We start from the raw sequence: 19024 nt of genomic DNA on the forward strand, positions 1-19024 counted from the left end.
GACGAAGCTTCTAGAGGAAGAATCAGGCAGCAACATTTGCTGTTCTGTAGTATTCGCTGTTCTGCAGCCTCCACTGGTGATACCCAGGCAAACAGGGTCTGGAGTGGACCTCCAGCAAATTCCAACAGACCTGCAGCTAAGGGTCCTGACTGTTAGAAGGAAAACTAACAAACAGAAAGGAATAGCATCAACATCAACAAAAAGGACATCCACACCAAAACCCCATCTGTAGGTCACCATCATCAAAAACCAAAGGTGGATAAAAACCACAAAGATGGGGAGAAACCAGAGCAGAAAAGCTGAAAATTATGAAAATCAGAGTGCCTCTTCTCCTCTGAAGGAACGCAGCTCCTTGCCAGCAATGGAACAAAGCTGGACAAAGAATGACTTTGAAGAGTTGACAGAAATAGGCTTCAGAAGATCAGTAATAACAAACTTCTCTGAGCTAAAGGAGGATGTTCAAACCCATTGCAAAGAAGCTAAAAATCTTGAAAAAAGATTAGACAAATGGCTAACTAGAATAAACAGCATGGAAAAGACCTTAAATGACCTGACGGAGCTAAAACCATGGCACAAGAACTACGTGACGCATGCACAAGCTTCAGTAGCTGATTCAATCAAGTGGAAGAAAGGGTATCAGTGATTGAAGACCAAATGAATGAAATGAAGTGAGAAGAGAAGTTTAGAGAAAAATGAGTAAAAAGAAATGAACAAAGCCCCCAAGAAATATGGGACTATGTGAAAAGACCAAATCTGTGTCTGACTCGTGTATCTGAAAGTGACAGGGAGAATGGAACCAAGTTGGAAAACACTCTTCAAGATATTATCCAGGAGAACTTCCCAAGCTAGCAAGGCATGCCAACATTCAAATTCACGAAATACAGAGAATGCCACAAAGATACTCCTCGAGAAGAGCAACTCCAAGACACATTTCACTAAGGTTGAAATGAAGGAAAAAATGTTAAGGGCAGCCAGAGAGAAAGGTCAGGTTACACACAAAGGGCAGCCCATCACACTAACAGCGGACCTCTCAGCAGAAACTCTACAAGCCAGAAGAGAGTGGGGGCCAATATTCAACATTCTTAAAGAAAAGAATTTTCAACCCAGAATTTCACATCCAGCCAAACTAAGCTTCATAAGTGAAGGAGAAATGAAATCCTTTATAGACAAGCAAATGCTGAGAGATTTTGTCACCACCACACCTGCCTTACAAGAGCTCTGGAAGGAAGCACTAAACATGGAAAGGAACAACTGGTACCAGCCACTGCAAAAACATGCCAAATTGTAAAGACCATTGATGCTAGGAAGAAACTGCATCAACTAATGAGCAAAATAACCAGCTAACATCATAATGACAGGATCAAATTCACACATAACTATATTAACTTTAAATGTAAATGGGCTAAATGCCCCAATTAAAAGACACAGACTGACAAATTGGATAAAGAGTCAAGACACATCAGTGTGCTGTATTCAGGAGACCCATCTCACGTGCAGAGACACACATAGGCTCAAAATAAAGGGATGGAGGAAGATCTACCAAACAAATGGAAAACAAAAAAAAAGCAGGGGTTGCAATCCTAGTCACTGATAAAACAGACTTTAAACCAACAAAGATCAAAAGAGACAAAGAAGGCCATTACATAATGGTAAAGGGATCAATTCAACAAGAAGAGCTAACTATCCTAAATATATATGCACCCAATACAGGCGCACCAGATTCATAAAGCAAGTCCTGGGAGACCTACAAAGAGACTTAGACTCCCACACAATAAAAATGATAACACCCCACTGTCAATATTAGACAGATTAATGAGACAGAAAGTTAACAAGGATATGCTGGACTTGAACTCAGCTCTGCACCAAGCAGACCTAATAGACTTATACAGAACTCTCTACCCCAAATCAACAAAAGATACACTCTTCTCAGCACCACATCACACTTATTCTAAAATTGACCACATAGTTGGAAGTAAAGCACTCCTCAGCAAATGTAAAAGAACAGAAATTATAATAAACTGTCTCTCAGACCACGGGACAATCAAATTAGAACTCAGGATTAAGAAACTCACTCAAAACTGCTCAACTACATGGAAACTGAACAACCTGCTCCTGAATGACCACTGGGTAAATAACGAAGTTTAGGCAGAAATAAATAAGTTATTTGAAACCAATGAGAATAAAGACACAATGTACCAGAATCTCTGGGACACAGCTAAAGCAGTGTTTAGAGGGAAATTTATAGCACTAAATGCCCACAGGAGAAAGTGGGAAAGATCTAAAATCAACACCCTAACATCACAATTAAAAGAACCAGAGAAGCAAGAGCAAGCAAATTCAAAAGCTAGCAGAAGACAAGAAATAACTAAGATCAGAACAGAACTGAAGGAGATAGAGACATGAAAAACCCTTCAAAATAATCAATGGATCCAGGAGCTGGTTTTTTGAGAAGATTAACAAAATAGATAGACCAGTAGCCCGATTAATAAAGAAGAAAAGAGAGAAGAATCAAACAGACACAATAAAAAATGATAAAGGGGATATCACCACTGATCCCAAAGAAATACAAACCACCATCAGAGAATATGATAAACACCTCTATACAAATCTATAAACACCTCTAGAAAATCTGGAAGAAATGGATAAATTCCTGGACACATACACCCTCCCAAGACTAAACCAGGAAGAAGTTGAATCCCTGAATAGACCAATAACAGACCCTGAAATTGAGGAAATAATTAATAGCCTACTAACCAAAAAAAGCCCAGGACCAGAAGAATTCACAGCCGAATTCTATCAGAGGTACAAAGAGGAGCTGGTACCATTCCTTCTGAAACTATTCCAAACAACAGAAAAAGAGGGACTCCTCCGTAATTCATTTTATGACACCAGCATCATCCTGATACCAAAATCTGGCAGAGACACAACGAAAAAAGAGAATTTTAGACCAATATCCCTGATAAACATCGATGCAAAAATCCTCAATAAAATACTGGCAAACAGAATCCAGCAGCACGTCAAAAAGCTTATCTACCACGATCAAGTTGGCTTCATCCCTGGGATGCAAGGCTGGTTCAACATACACAAATCAATAAAAGTAATCCATCATATAAACAGAACCAAAGACAAAAACCACATGATTATAATAGACACAGAAAAGGACTTGGACAAATTTCAACAGCCTTTCATGCTAAAAACTCTCAATAAACTAGGTATTGATGGGAAGTATCTCAAAATAATAAGAACTACTTGTGACAAAACCACAGCCAATATCATACTGAATAGGCAAAAACTGGAAGCATTCCCTTTGAAAACTGGCACAAGACAGGGATGCCCTCTCTCTCCACTCCTATTCAACATAGTGTTGGAAGTTCTGGCCAGGGCAATCAGGTAGGAGAAAGAAATAAACGGTATTCAATTACGAAAAGAGGAAGTCAAATTGTCCCTGTTTGCAGATGACATGATTGTATATTTAGAAAACCCCATCATCTCAGCCCAAAATCTCCTTAAGCTGATAAGCAACTTCAGCAAAGTCTCAGGATACAAAATCAATGTGCAAAAATCACAAGCATTCCTATACAACAATAATAGGCAAACAGCCAAATCATGAGTGAATTCCCATTCATAATTGCTTCAAAGAGAATAAAATACCTAGGAATCCATCTTACAAGGGATGTGAAGGACCTCTTCAAGGAGAACTACAAACCACTGCTCAATGAAATAAAAGAGGACACAAACAAATGGAAGAACATTCCATGATCATGGATAGGAAAAATCAATATCGTGAAAATTGCCATACTGCCCAAGGTAATTTATAGATTCAATGCCATCCCCATCAAGCTACCAATGACTTTCTTCACAGAATTGGAAAAAACTACTTTAAAGTTCATATGGAACCAAAAAAGAGCCCGCATTGTCAAGACAATCATAAGCCAAAAGAATAAAATTGGAGGCATCATGCTACCTGACTTCTAACTATACTACAAGTCTACAGTAACCAAAACAGCATGGTACTGGTACCCAAACAGAGATATAGACCAATGAAACAGAACAGAGCCCTCAGAAATAATACCACATGCCAGGCACGGTGGCTCAAGCCTGTAATCCCAGCACTTTGGGAGGCTGAGACGGGCGGATCACGAGGTCAGGAGATCGAGACCATCCTGGCTAATACAGTGAAACTCCGTCTCTACTAAAAAATACAAAAAACCAGCTGGGCGAGGTGGCGGGTGCCTGTAGTCCCAGCTACTCGGGAGGCTGAGGCAGGAGAATGGCGTGAACCCGGGAGGCGGAGCTTGCAGTGAGCTGAGATCTGGCCACTGCACTCCAGCCTGGGCGACAGAGCGAGACTCCGTCTCAAAAAAAAAAAAGAAATAATACCACACATCTACAACCATCTGATCTTTGACAAACCTGACAAAAACAATAAATGGGGAAAGGATTCTCTATTTAATAAATGGTGCTGGGAAAACTGGCTTGCCATATGTAGAAAGCTGAAACTGGATCCCTTCCTTATACCTCATACAAAAATTAGCTCAAGGGAGATTAAAGACTTAAATGTTAGACCAAAAATCATAAAAACCCTAGAAGAAAACCTAAGCAAAATACCATTCAGGACATAGGCATGGGCAAGACTTCATGTCTAAAATACCAAAAGCAATGGTAACAAAAGCCAAAATAGACAAATGGGATCTAATTAAACTAAAGAGCTTCTGCACAGCAAAAGAAACTACCATCAGAGTGAACAGGCAACCTACAGAATGGGAGAAAATTTTTGCAATCTACCCGTCTGACAAAGGGCTAATATCCAGAATCTACAAAGAACTTAAACACATTTACAAGAAAAAATCAAACAACCCCATCAAAAAGTGGGCGAAGGATATGAACAGACACTTCTCAAAAGAAGACATTTATGCAGCCAACAGACACATGAACAAATGCTCATCATCACTGGCCATCAGAGAAATGGAAACCAAAACCACAATGAGACACCATCTCACACCAGTTAGAATGGCAATCATTAAAAAGTCAGGAAACAACAGGTGCTGGAGAGGATGTGGAGAAATAGGAATGCTTTTACACTGTTGGTGGGACTGTAAACTAGTTCAACCATTGTGGAAGACAGTGTGGCAATTCCTCAAAGATCTAGAACTGGAAATACCGTTTGACCCAGCCATCCCATTACTGGGTATATACCCAAAGGATTATAAATCATGCTGCTATAAAGACACATTCACATGTATGTTTATTGTGGCACTATTCACAATAGCAAAGACTTGGAACCAACCCAAATATCCATGAATGATAGACTGGATTAAGAAAATGTGGCACATATACACCATGGAATACTATGTAGCCATAAAAAAATGATGAGCTCATGTCCTTTGTAGGGACATGGATAAAGCTGGAAACCATCATTCTGGGCAAACTATCACAAGGACAGAAAACCAAACACCGCATGTTCTCACTCATAGGTGGGAATTGAACAATGAAAACACTTGAACATAGGGTAGGGAACATCACACATGGGGCCTGTCATGGGGCAGGGGGACGGGTCAGGGATAGCATTAGGAGAAATACCTGATGTAAATGACGAGTTAATGGGTGCAGCACATCAGCATGGCACATGTATACATATGTAACAAACCTGCACCTTGTGCACACGTACCCTAGAACTTAAAGTATAATAATAAAAAAAAATTTTCACCAACACGTCTTAATTGATGTTTACAAAACACTCTATCCAACAACAGCAAAATACACATTTTTTTCAAGAGTACAGGGACTATTCAGTAAGACAGGTCATATGGTAGGCCATAAAATAAATCCCAATAAAGTTAAATGGATTGAACTATAGTTATATTCCCTCACTACCATGAAATTATATTAGAAATCAATAATAGAAGCATCATAAACTCCATGGAAAACACTAAATGTTTGCACAAATCTCAAGGACATCATGCTGAGTGAAAGAAACCAGGCTCTAAAAGTTACATACTATTGTGTTTCCATTGATTTGTCAACTACATTCAAAGTACAGTCATAGAGAACATACCAGTGTTTATCAGGGCAAAGAGGTGGTTAATAGATACCACAACCAAGGGATAGGGCAAGGAATTTTTTTCAGAGGACTCATCCATGCAACTATTGATATTTGACTGAGGTATTCCCTACACAAATATAGACATGTGTTAATACTCACAGAATTGTATACCAACAATAAAGTCATTTTTACTGTATGTCAATTTTAAAATATCTAGTGTGGGGTTGGCCTTTATGTGCATTTGGCTTCAGGATTCAAATGATGCCCACTGTTTGGATTTTTACGGTTTCTTTTCTGTGTCTTCTACAGTTTGGGCTACATTCTTTAGGTTCCTATGGTATTCCTTGGCAGCTTCAGGCTCACATTATCACGAAGCATCTGCCTCGTTCATCTCTGTTCGTCCAGCATCTACTACAATGCCCAGCACATGACAAATGCTCAAACATTACTTAGTGAACAATTGTCCTTAAATGTGACACACAGCTTGGTGGGGTCAGGCATGGAGCAACATATTATTGCATTATTGCACAAATTACTGGTGATAATATGAAAGTGAGAGTGGTTATTTCTACCCAGTTTAGCACTTCTCATGTGGCACTGTATTTCTTTTGCTCATTTTTCTTGATGTCCCTGTGAAATGGCTCCCTCGTCTGGGGTATATCCCCTGATTCTTTGTCACGGCCGAGAAAGAATTCAAAACATGGACACACACAAGGAGTGGGTTTAGGAGGGGACAGTTTAATAGACAAGAAGAGAGAGAAAAAAGGCTTCCTCATGGTGAGAAAGCGAGTTGCCCCAAAGGTTCTCCAGTTTGGGGCAGAACGCAATCTGCTTTGTACAGAGGCTTGAGGACGAGGTGATTCATTTACATAGGGCCTAGGGGATTGGTTTGACCAGGTGTGTCATTTACATAACCAGCAAAATGACTGGCCCTCCCATCCTAGTCTTTTATTATGCAAATATAGCCTCCTCCTGGCGGCAGCCGTGTTACCTGTACAGGTGGTTTTACCTGAAGGCTGCTATAATGCCAGCAAACGTGGTCACAAGGAAAAGAGAGTGGGAGACGCCATATTGAATGTACCTGGTTTTCAGGTACAGCTGCCGACATTTACATATAAAAGCTTATCAGGTTGCTTTCTGTTAGGGAAGAAATGGTTTTGGGCTGCTTTTTATTAAAGGAAAATTCCACTGAGAACTTTCACTCTTTCTAGCTGCCTAAGAATTATTTCTTAATAACTCCTGTATAACCTGGTCAGTTATAATTGATTGCCAGAGAGTGAATGAACAATTGCAGGGTTTCTGGATGATGTTATTTTTCTCCAGAGAGGATTGATCCTATTCTTTGGCAGGCAACTGAAGTCAGGCAGATCAGCTCATTCCAACCAGGGCTGAGCTCATGTGAGGCTAGGCTGTAGTCTTACAATAGCTGTACTATCTCTAGTTTGCACCCTTTCCTAGGGTAATGTCATTGAAGAGTATCAGCCGAGAGCTTGTAGTGTTTACTGGACTTCTTCCTTCTTGGCAGATGCTGAACTCCAATTTCATGATACAGAAAACTCTGCTGTGCTTTTCGGTCATTTCTGCTTGGTTTTATAGCCTCTAATCTAATCCCATGCACCTCTAGAATCAGCAAGTACTTCCAGCTGAAAACAGGTATCATGAACTGAGTACACATCTATATCTCTTATCTCCAAGATCTTGGCTCCTCAATTCCTGGCAACTCAAACTCCAGTTTTTATCTTCTCCATCCCATTAGATTGCTGAAAACTGCTGGTGTCTCTAGCATCTTCTTTATGCCTGGCTTCTCACCCCAAACCAAGCATTTGTAAATGCTGAAGAGGAAAGCAGAATACAAAATATGGGATTCAACTCAGTGAGCTGCTTTTTCCTCCAGGACATTGATACATAAAGTCTTGACTGCCATTTCAGCTTTCTGATGCCTTCAAATAGATATGCCAAAAAATTTTAGCTAGATGTACTAGCTGTTCTTCATATAAGTATTAATCTGCTGCAAAGGACTTTATCATAGCTGAAAAGGAAGTCTCTTCTTATGCTTTTTTTTTTTTTTTTTTTAAAGACAGGACCTCCCTTTGCTGCCCAGGCTAGAGTGCAGTAGCATGATCATGGCTCACTGTAACTTCAAACTCCTGGGCTCAAGCAATCTTCCCACTTCAGCCTCCCAAGTAGGTATGACTGCAGGTATGTGCCATGACACTTGGCTATTTAAAAAAAAAAAAAATTAATAGATACCAGGTCTATGTTGCCCAGGCTGGTGTCAAACTCCTAGCTTCAGGAAAGCCTCCCACCTCAGCATCCCAAAGTGCTGAGATTACAGGTGTGAGCCACTGCACCTAGCCTTTTTTTATGTTTTTAATGTCTGTGTGATCTGTACTACTGTCCAATTCTCAGTTGTTGATATTTGTTATTTCTCTTTATTTTTTCTTTATTAATCTCACCAAATGCATACCAATTTTATAAGCCTTTTCAAAGAACCAACTTTTGGTTTTGTGGATGTTTTTCATGACATGTATTATTGATGCAGCTCCGATGAGTGAACACCAGGGCTCTTGTCTCGCGCTGAATTGGATAAAATGACACGGACACACGTGGAGTAGTTTTAAGGAGCGGGAGTTTAACAGGCAAGAAAGAAGGGAAAACAAAGAAGCTCCCCTGAACAGAGATAGAGGGAGGGGGACTCCAAAGCCGTGAGAGGAAAACCTGAGTGCCGTGGAAAGGTAACTGCTTATGTGAGGAGGCTGGAGGAGGTGGTACCTGATTTGCATAGGGCTCAGGGAATTGGTTTGACCGGGCATGTCACTCACATAGCCTGTGAAAAAAACTTGTCCTCCAACCCTAGCCTTTTAATATGCAAATACAGGGCACCTTGATGTTCTGCACACGTGGGGATATGTGGAGGCGGCCATATTGCCAGGCACATGTTGGGGTAAGGGCAAGAGGGCAAAGGTAGGAATTGCCATGTTTGGGTGGACCCAGTTTCTAATGGCTGGCATTTGCATATCAAAGTTAGCCGGCCTGGCTCTGAGAGCTGGGGCTTTCCAGTTCTGGAGCTGCTTTAAAAGAGACAAAAACTTTCCAAGGACCCCTTTTCCTCTCTATCTGCCTAAAATAATTTCTTAATAACTCCTATAACATTGTTACAGGTTTCCTAAATTGCCAAGTTGAAATTAGACATGCAAGAGATTTATTAGTGGAAAATAGCTGTGAGGGAAAGTGAGGAGGCTGGGAGGGGAGGTTGGGAGAGCTATCAGGCCACAATGCAGGTCTGACCTTTTGTGAAGGAAAGCAGGCTAAAGAAGAGGTTTAGGCTGCTATGAAAGTCAAAGAAAGTTCAACAGGCCAATGAGGAGTCACCCTGTCAGAAGTGATGTGCATCTCCCCCGAAATGACCTACCATAGCATTTCTTCCACTCCCAGTCATTGGCTGCCAGCACTCACGAGAAGCATAGAGTCAGTGTGTATGCAGAGATGAATGCAAGGAGCACAGCAGCTGAAGCCATCAGTTTTCATCCCACAGCTGAAGATCTGTCTGTGGATATGCTCAAGGTTGCCACTATAATTTTGGGTCACAGGATAGTGCTTATATTAATGCACACAAGATCCAAAAGGGATGCCTGGTTCAGAAGGTGGGAGGCTTTCTGCAAGTGAAAGACGAAGAGGAAAAACTTTAAAAAGTTTGTTTTAGGCTCTTGATCCTCATTATTATGATGCATTCTTGTAAATTGTCCCAAGTAAACTTTATTAAAATTCATATACTTAATGAGATTAACCACAGGAAAAAAAGGAAATGAATATTAAAGTGACATTTACAGAAGTAAAAGACCTAATTATTTACCAGGGGCAAATTCCATACAGTATTTATATTACATAATATATTTGTATCAAGCTTACTTCACTTAATTCATCATTAAAATTATTTACCAGAATTCAGTTCTTCCTGTTACACACTGCTGGGCTGGTGCTCTCAAGTGTTTGTTTTTATCATAAAATTATTTTTGCTTAAACAATAATTAAGCATTAATAATTGTTTTAATTAACAATTGTTTAATACAAGGTCAAGAGTGCTTTAAAAAAGTGAGATTTAGGCCAGACACAGTGGCTCACACCTGTAATCCCAACACTTTGAGAGGCTGAGGCGGGAGGATGGCTTGAGCTCAGGAGTTCAAGACCAGCCTGGGCAACATAGTGAGACCTTGCTGCTGGAGTGCAGTCGCATGATCTCGGTTCACCACAACCTCCGTCTCCTGGGTTCAAGCAATTCTCCTGCCTCAGCCTCCTGAGTAGCTGGGATTACAGGCATGCGCCACCACTCCTGGCTAATTTTGTATTTTTATTAGAGACGGGATTTCTCCATGTTGGTCAGGCTGGTCTTAAACTCCTGACCTCAGGTGTTCCTCCCACCTCGGCCTTCCAAAGTGCTGGGATTACAGGTGTGAGTCACCGCGCGCAGCCTCAAAAATTTTTTTAAAAATTAGGTATGATGGTGCATACCTGTAGTCCCAGCTACTCAGGAGGCTGAGGCAGGAGGATCACTTGAGCCCATGAGATTGAGGCCACAGTGAGCTTTGTTTGTGCCACTGTACGCCAGTCTGGATGACAAAGCAAGACCCTGTCTCAAAGAATAGAGAGAGAGACAAAGAGACAGAGAGAGAGAGAGAGAGAAATTTATAAATAAAACATCTTTTTTTTTTTTTTTTTAAAGAGTGAGAGTCTCTGCTCTGTCACTCGTCTGGAGTGCAGTGGTACAATCATAACTCACTGTGTCCTCAAACTCTTGGGCCCAAGTGATCTTCCTACTTCAACCTCCCAAGTAGTTTGGACTACAGGTGCATGCCACCATGCCTGGCTAACTGTTGTTGTTGTTGTTTTAGCAAGGGCGTCTCCTTACGTTGCACAGGCTGGTCTTGAACTCTTGGCCTCAAGCAAGCCTCCTGCCTAAGCTTCCCAAGTCACTGTGATTACAGTCGTGAGTCACTAGCCCAGCTCACATCACTCTTATAGATGGTAAAACAGAGTATTCAGCAAAGCGAAATTTAAAAGTATAGAGAGAAACAGCAATGTTTCCAAATAGTCAATATGGCTACCTATTAATTTCAGTCAAATAAGCAGCCAACAAGAAGAGGGCATGGAAACCCATAGAATTTTGTTCTAAGATCCTCGAAGTTGGTTGTGGAAGTAAAAATGTTCTACACACATTTTTAGAAGTTTAGAAATTATATGACTTGCAATTTCATAAAATTCTGAGTGAACGTTGTGTCCAGGACAAAACAGATCCCTAATCAATGTATTATATTTGCACAAGTCCCCTAATGTCACAGATATTCGTCACTAAACAAAACATTTATCTATGGCAGAATGAGTAGATTCCAATTTAGGGCTGAGTGCGGTGGCTCACTCCTGTAATACTAGCACTTTGGGAGGTGGAGGTGGGCAGATCTCTTGAGGCCAGGAGTTTGAGACCAGCCTGGGCAACAGGGCAAAACCCCGTCTCTAAAAAATCTTTTTAAAAAATTACCCAATCATAGTGGTGCATGCCTGTAATTCCAGCTACCTGGGAGGCTGATGTAGGAGGACCACCTGGGCCAGGAAAGGTCGAGGCTGCAATGAGCTGTGATCTCACCACTGCATTCCAGGGACACCAAGTCTGAAAAAAAGAAAAAAAAGCTTCCAATTTAGTATTCCGTAAACCCAATACCACAGCCACTCTTACTGTGCAAGCTTTACATAAAACTCTAACTTCCACACAGAGTTTTGTGTGGGAATTTTTGGATTTCAACTTGGCACATCATCTATGTACTTTCTAAAGTGTGAAATTAATCCAGACACTTACAAAAAGTTATCCAAATGATTGTATGTACAAAAATGGCACAAAGTGAATTAAACAGTCTATGCACATGCATACGTGTATTTGAAGTCCATAAAACATTATTATTATTGTTGTATACAATTGATATTAACTTAAATTTGCCCTCATATTAACCCTTCACATTACTATTCATTCTTTCATCTCTGAGTTTCCATCTGGGATTATTTTCTTTCCTATAAACTTATCCAACAATTTTCTATTATTGTTTGGATATTTGTGTATTTTCATGTATACATATATAAACAGACAATATTTTATTATATTAATTATAATAATATACCATTATTGTTCATGTGGTCAATGTTCACTTTTGTTTTCCTTGAGACAGGGTCTTACCCTGTCACCAGGCTGGAGTGCAGTGGCACAACCACAGCTCACTGAAACCTCGATCTCCCAGCTCAAGCAATCCTCCTTCCGAGAAGCTGGGACTAGAGGCACCCGACCGTGCCTGGCTAATTTTTGTACAATTTTTGTACTTTTTTGTAGAAACAGTGTTTCACCATGTTGCCCAGGCTGGTCTTGAACTCTGCCCACCTCAGCCTCCCAAAGTGCTGGGAATACAAGCGTGAGCCACCACGCCCAGTCCAATGTTCACTCTAAATTTGCTCATGTCTTTGCCTTTTTTGTTGGGCTGCTTGCATTTCTAGGTTTCCATGTGGGTAATTTTTTTTTTCCCCTGCTGAAAGGATACTCTTTCACATTTCCTTTATTGTCTGTCTGCTGATGACAAATTCTCTCAAGTTTTTGTTTCTGAAAATGGCTTTGTTTTATCTCTATTTTTAAGGAGTATTTTTGCTGGGTATAGAAATCTAGATTGGCAGGGGTTGGTCTATTTGTCAAACTCTGTAACTGCATCTGATCTAATTTCCAATTATCAAGGAAACTCTACTTTCGATTCTTCCAGGGAAAAAGTAGACAGAATGAATATTTCATCATATTTGAGTGAACATAAATTCTACATTTCCTAAACTTGGGAATAAAAATATATAACTATGAAACCTCATTCAGGAAAAATAAATAAATAAACACACATTCCTTGTGCACCCTTCTAGTATACACAGGTCAGAATAAATAAAGTGAATATCAATATTTAGAAGCTTAAAAGAGCAAGAAGTCACAGAATGCAGTCAGGGAAGTGGATCGGACTGGCAAGACGTAGTGCTCACAGTGGAACCCTGGATGTTTGTTGGAATTCTCCAAGTTTTAGAGATTGTTCTTTTTGTCTCCTTACTCTCTTAAACACATTCACCTATTTCAACAAGTTGTTTTTTGTTTTTGTTTGTTTGTTTTTTTAAAGCTCTGGTTAGTGCTAGATACTATAAATCCTGATTAATCAGACATGGACTTAGCCTGCAACGAGCTTCCAACAGAAACATTAACAGATATGCAAATACCAGTAACAGATGGAGACAGCCATAACAGATGCATAGACAAAGATTCTTCCCCGTTAAGAGCAGTGAACAATTATTTGTGGGGAATAAGGAGACTAAGGGAGAAAAGAATCAGAAAAAAGCGCCTCCAGGAGGCAGCATGTAAGTAGTACTTTTCAGAAAAGAAACGGTCATGCCAAGATAATTACAAGTGACAGATGACAAGCTTTTCTGGGAAACATTGTCCAAGAAGGAATAGGCAAGAACTGCAGTCAGGCAGAATTACATATGCAAAAGAGCAGTGAGAAATAAGAGAAAATGGCAAATTGCAGACGGCCCTGAAAGCTAGGCTAAGAAGTCTGGTTTGAGACAAACGTCCAGCTAAAGCACGTCTGAGCGTTTTTTCCACAGAGGTGAGGGAGAAGGGCATGTATCTATTAGGTTGGTGCAAAAGTAATTGTGACTTTGCCATTACTTTCAGTGGCAAAAACCACAATTACTTTTGCACCAATTTATTCATTTATTTATTTTTGAGACAGAGTCTGGCTCTGTTGCCCGGGCTGAAGTGCAGTGGCATGATCTCGGCTCACTGTAACCTCCACCTCCCTGGCTCAAGTTGTCCTAGTGCCTCAGCCTCCCGAGTAGCTGGGACTGCAGGCATGCGACACCACCCCCGGCTAATTTGTTTTTTCCTTTTTTCTTTTTGTATTTTTAGTAGAGACGGGGTTTCACTATGGTGGCCAGGCTGGTCTCGAACTCCTGAGCTCAGGCCATCTGCCCTCCTCGGCCTCCCAAAGCGCTGGGATTACAGGCGTGAGCCACAGCTCCCGGCCTACCATCCTACGAGGTAGGCATCAGGATCCCTACACAGCGAAGGCGCCCCCACTACGTATCTGTCTACAGGCGTGCTTTCTGCGGGCTCTGCTGTAGACAGCACTTGGGATGCCAGATTGACCACTAATAAGGTGGATCCGTATGTACTGCTGTGGGCTGAGTAACTGGTAGAGGGTCCCACAGTTAGAAAGCACCTGGACCTTGGCCGGAATTGGCGGAAAGTCCAGGCAGCGGAGAGGTGCGGTCCCTGGGACTGGGCGTGCTCTCGGCACCAAGGTCAGGGCAGGCAGGCTCCGAGAAGCCCGCGCGCTCCGCCGCGTCGCACTCGGTTGGCTGCGGGAGCCCAGCCAGCTGGCGGGGCGGGTGCTTTCCACTGGGGGCGGGGCCTTGCCAGCTAGGGGGCGGGGCCTTGCCGCCGGTAGGGTGGGGCGGGCCGCGGGCGGTGGGCCTTGGGCCGGGTGCGGACTAGCTGAGGCCGAGAGCCGCGAGCCGCGAGCCGGGCAGTCCGGGGCATCCAGGCTGCAGGCCGTGCCCCGGCTGCGCCGCCCGCCTGCCTCCCGCGCCGCCGCGCCGCCAGTGCGAGAGCTCCTCTCCAGCATGCTGCGGTGGGGCAGCCAGGCGCTCCGGCGCTTCTCCACTGGCCGGGTGAGTCCGGCCCGGGCGAGCGTCCCGGCTGTCACCCTGTCCTGGTTTCCAGACTCCGGGGCGGGAGGGCCGGGGCGGTGGGGCTGGGGATGAGCAGCGATGCTTAGACTTTGCTAAAAACCAAGACAGCGTTTAAAACAAACAAACAAAAACAGAGAGATCTCAGAGAAGGGCCTGGGGAGGGTCCCGGATGGGAATTGGCACGCAAGCCATTGTCTACTGCCGGGAAGGGGCTGAGGATGCAGTTTTGGACGTGTCAAGTCTGGCTGGGATGGCAAGATGGGAACGGTCACTTGGTAAGGAGGACAGAGTCTGCTTCCTTTCCTTTTTCACTTCAATCATGAGATCCCTGGTCAAGAGCCGGAGCCGTATGGGGCCGAGACCGTCTCCTGGAAGAGAAGGGGAGTATCAAGTCAGTAGGGTCCTCTTTGGCCGCCTGGGAGGTGTAAGCGCTCGAGACTGGCACGGAGGGCCGGTTCAGATAATGGCACTCAAAGCCGATGGCTGCAAGCTCAGTATTCCTGAGCTGAGCCGCAGATGGCAAAATTTCTAGAATTGCCAGGCGCTGCAGGGGCAGCCACGCTGGAACACTATTCTACCGTAGCACAAGCACCGAGTTCTGGCCCAGCCCCGCGCCTTGGAATTGCATCACCTCCTCCAGAAATGGAACCGAGAGCGGACACGTTGCACTGTGGTGCTGCCTTCAGCACCCAGGGGACCTCGGGACTGTTTAGGGAAGAGAGAGAGAGAGAGAAAAAAAAAATAAAAATAAAAACTGTCTTATGTATCGTATCTCTTTTATAGGAAGTACATAAAAGAATTTGCTTATCGATTCTTTTTCTTGGTCGTGCCAAAGCCATATGTACATATGTATATATTCAGATGTAAAAAAACTTGGAGGCAGAGAGAAGTCTTGAGTAGCACCAACAACTGGCCCAAACTTGCATCAAAGGAAAAGCTTTCTGTATCCCAGACAACCCCAAATAATAAGAATTCGTTTTACTCTTTGCAACCAGTTCTAGTTACTTTGAGGTATATTCACCTTTTATAAAATGGGGGTGGGGAGGTGGGGAAGACCTGCTCTGCTAGGACTTTTGCCTGCTCTACTGGACCCCTCATTAGCTCCCCCCACCACGTGGCACATGAGATCCCAGATGGATAGCACAGAAAGCAAGGGGCTGTGCGGAGTGCCTGAGCCTGTTTTGTCGGTCTCCTCTGTCAACACCTTTCATTGACTTGTCTTTTTTGGAGAGCAGAAGGAAGTCTTGAGGAATGAAAATATTTTGATAGTGGAGTTTGCTAAGATTTCAGTAATAAAAAGTAAACATCCTAGGTGGCAAATGGCATAAACAAAGCCATGGATGTGGGGAAGCACTGGCGTGGTCCGGATCTGACTGTACCCAGGGGTGCATGTGGAAAAGCAGTGACACGTATGGCTGGGAAGAAGACAGTTTCCTCAATGGTCAAAAGGAAGCTACTGAGTGATGAATGAAAAATGTGGGATGTTTTATCCTGTGAAAAATGTTCTGGACCGTATTTTATGAGTTATTCAAAATCAAACAGATACATGGCTGGTGGGAATATAAAAAGGTACGGCCACTTTGGAAAACTGTTTGGCAGTTTTGTATGTAGTTAAACATATACCTATCATATGACCCAGGAATCACACTCCTAGGTATTTACCCAAAAGAAATGAAACCTTATTTGCCCACATAAAAACCTGTTTGTTGATGTTTATAGAGGCTTTATTCATAATTGCCAAAAACTGGAAATAAATTGTCCTCAACTGGTGACAGGATAAACAAGCTGTGGTATATCCATCCATATAATGGAATTCTACTCAGTGGGGGGGGGGGGGGGGAAGGAATGAACTACTGACGCATACAACATGGATGGAACTCAAATATGTATGCTAAGTGTAAGAGTCAGACTCAAAATGCTGCACACTTTATGATTTCATTTATCTGACATTTTGGAAAAAGTAAACTATAGGGACAGAAAAAAGATTCGTGATGTCTGGAGCTGGAGATAGAAGGAAGGATTGATTATAAACAGGCATAAAGGAATTTGGGCGGTAATGGAACTGTTCTGCATCTTGATTGTGGTAGTGGTTATGTGACTGTGTTAAAACTCACAGCATGGTACACTGAAAAGGGTGCATTTTACTGTATGCAAATTATCTTTTAATTTTAATTTTTTATTTTTTTGAGACAGAATCTTTGTCACCCGGGCTGGAATGCAGTGGCACAATTTCGGCTCACTGCTATCTCTGCCTCCCGGGTTCAAGCGATTCTCGTGCCTCCGCCTTTTGAGTAGCTGGGATTACAGACATGCACCACCATTCCCAGCTGATTTTTGTATTTTTAGTAGAGACAGGGTTTCGCCATGTTGGCCAGGCTGGTCTCGAACTCTTGGCCTCAAGTGATCTGCCCACCTCAGCCTCCCAAAATGTTGGGATTACAGGCATAAGCCACTGCACCTGGCCTAATTATCCCTTTATCTTTAAAAACTGAAAAGTCAAACAATGCTTTTAAGTTTAGTATTAAAGCAGAATGAAGGATGAATAAAAATAAAGCTTTCAGAACCTAGCAAAATCCAAGGGAAAAATTAGTTTATAACATTTCCTGATAGAATTCCTTTTTCCATCCTCTGTCTTAAATAAAGGGAGTTAGAAACATTTAATGATTTCAGCTTAGTGATATGGCTGGATCTTTTTCACTAAAACAACCGTTTGTTTTAAAGCCCTTTGTCAATTAGGTATTATTGCCCACCTCTGATATCCTGCCTGGCTCACTGCTTCTTCTCCCCATGGTAGGAGTTATTTAGCCCTCTATTCATTTGGCATTCCTTTGTTTAGCTTTCTCTGCCAGTGTCTGGGTCAGGTCTGTCTGGTAGCTCTGGGTTTATAGCCTGGCTCCAGATAACTTGAGGTTACCTCTGATCCAGCCAAAGAGGTAGGACCCTTCCTTGGTCTTTGGAACCAAGTACCTGCTTTATTTCTCAGTTCTAGGAACCAGGTTCTTAACTTGTTTCCTCATTGCATGACCTCTGCTCTGGTGTCTTATCTGTTCACAAGATCTCCAAATTCAACTTCAAACCATATTTAGTTGTCAATTATACACTGAGGACTCTAAATCCTGAGGATATAATAATATTAATAGATAGCATTAATAAATATTTTACATATACAGTTGTTCCTTGTCCCTTGTATTCATAGGGGATTGGTTTCAGGACCTCCCATGGATATAAAAATCTGAAGATGCTCAAGTCCCTTTTATAAAATGGGGTAATATTTGTATATAACATATGCATATTCTCCAGTATAAATTACCTGTAGATAACTTATAATAATGAATACAAAGTAGATGCTATGTAAATAATTGTCCCACTGTATTGTTTATGGAATAATGACAAGAAAAATTATACATGTCTAGTACAGATGCAATTTTTTCCAAATGTTTTTGATTCATGGTTGGTTGAATCCACGGATATGGAACCCACAAATACAGAGGGCGACTGTGTACTCCTTTAATCCTCATGACATCTCAATGAAGTAGGTACTAGGTTGAACATCCCAAATCTGAACATCTGAAATCTGAAATGCTTTAAAATCTGAATATTTTTGAGCACTGACATGACACGCAAAGGTAATGATCATGACAGCATTTTGGATTTCAGATTTTCAGAGTTGGGATGCTCAAATGGTAAGTATAATGCAAACATTCCAAAATCTGAAAATATCCAAAATCTGAAACACTTCTGGTTCCAAGCATTTTGGATAAGGGATTCTCAACCTAGATTATTATGACCATTTTACTGATAAGAAAACTGAGACCCAGAGAAGTGGACTAACTTCTTCAGACTCTCATAACCCAAAGATAAAACAACAAGCAAGAAAGAAATAGTCCCATTTTCAAGGAGTTCATAGATTAGTGGGACAGACTATTAAATCTGTGTTTTTACGAAAAGAATAATAATACATAATACACTAACTAAAATGATATACCAAAAAGGAAATATAAATGAACAATAAAATATGAAAATACACTCAACCAAACTAGTAATCAGACAAATGCAATTTAGAACAAGATACCATTTTTCACTTATCAGGGTGGCAAAAATCGTAAATTTGATGATATTGTGTGTTTCGCAGGGTGAGAAAACATTTCCTCCAATACTGTAGAAGTCAATTTGATGCTATCTACTTCAATTAAATTTAGGTTTAAAAATGATCCTGCAGTTTCACTT

The 19024-nt window shown here is 41.8% G+C and overlaps 1 protein-coding gene across 1 annotated transcript in view; it reads left to right on the plus strand.

Moving 5' to 3' along the window:
* Nucleotides 1–14593: 14593 nt before the first annotated feature.
* The window catches only part of ALDH1L2 (aldehyde dehydrogenase 1 family member L2), a 61801-nt gene continuing 57370 nt past the window's right edge, over nucleotides 14594–19024 (plus strand). The window contains exon 1 of the mRNA XM_010357305.2: nucleotides 14594–14776. Within this exon, the coding sequence (XP_010355607.1) occupies nucleotides 14729–14776 (48 nt within the window). The 5' untranslated portion in view covers nucleotides 14594–14728. The remainder of the gene's footprint in view (nucleotides 14777–19024) is intronic.

Source organism: Rhinopithecus roxellana, chromosome 10 (assembly GCF_007565055.1).
Source record: "Rhinopithecus roxellana isolate Shanxi Qingling chromosome 10, ASM756505v1, whole genome shotgun sequence".
In the NCBI taxonomy this organism is placed as follows: Eukaryota; Metazoa; Chordata; class Mammalia; order Primates; family Cercopithecidae; genus Rhinopithecus; species Rhinopithecus roxellana.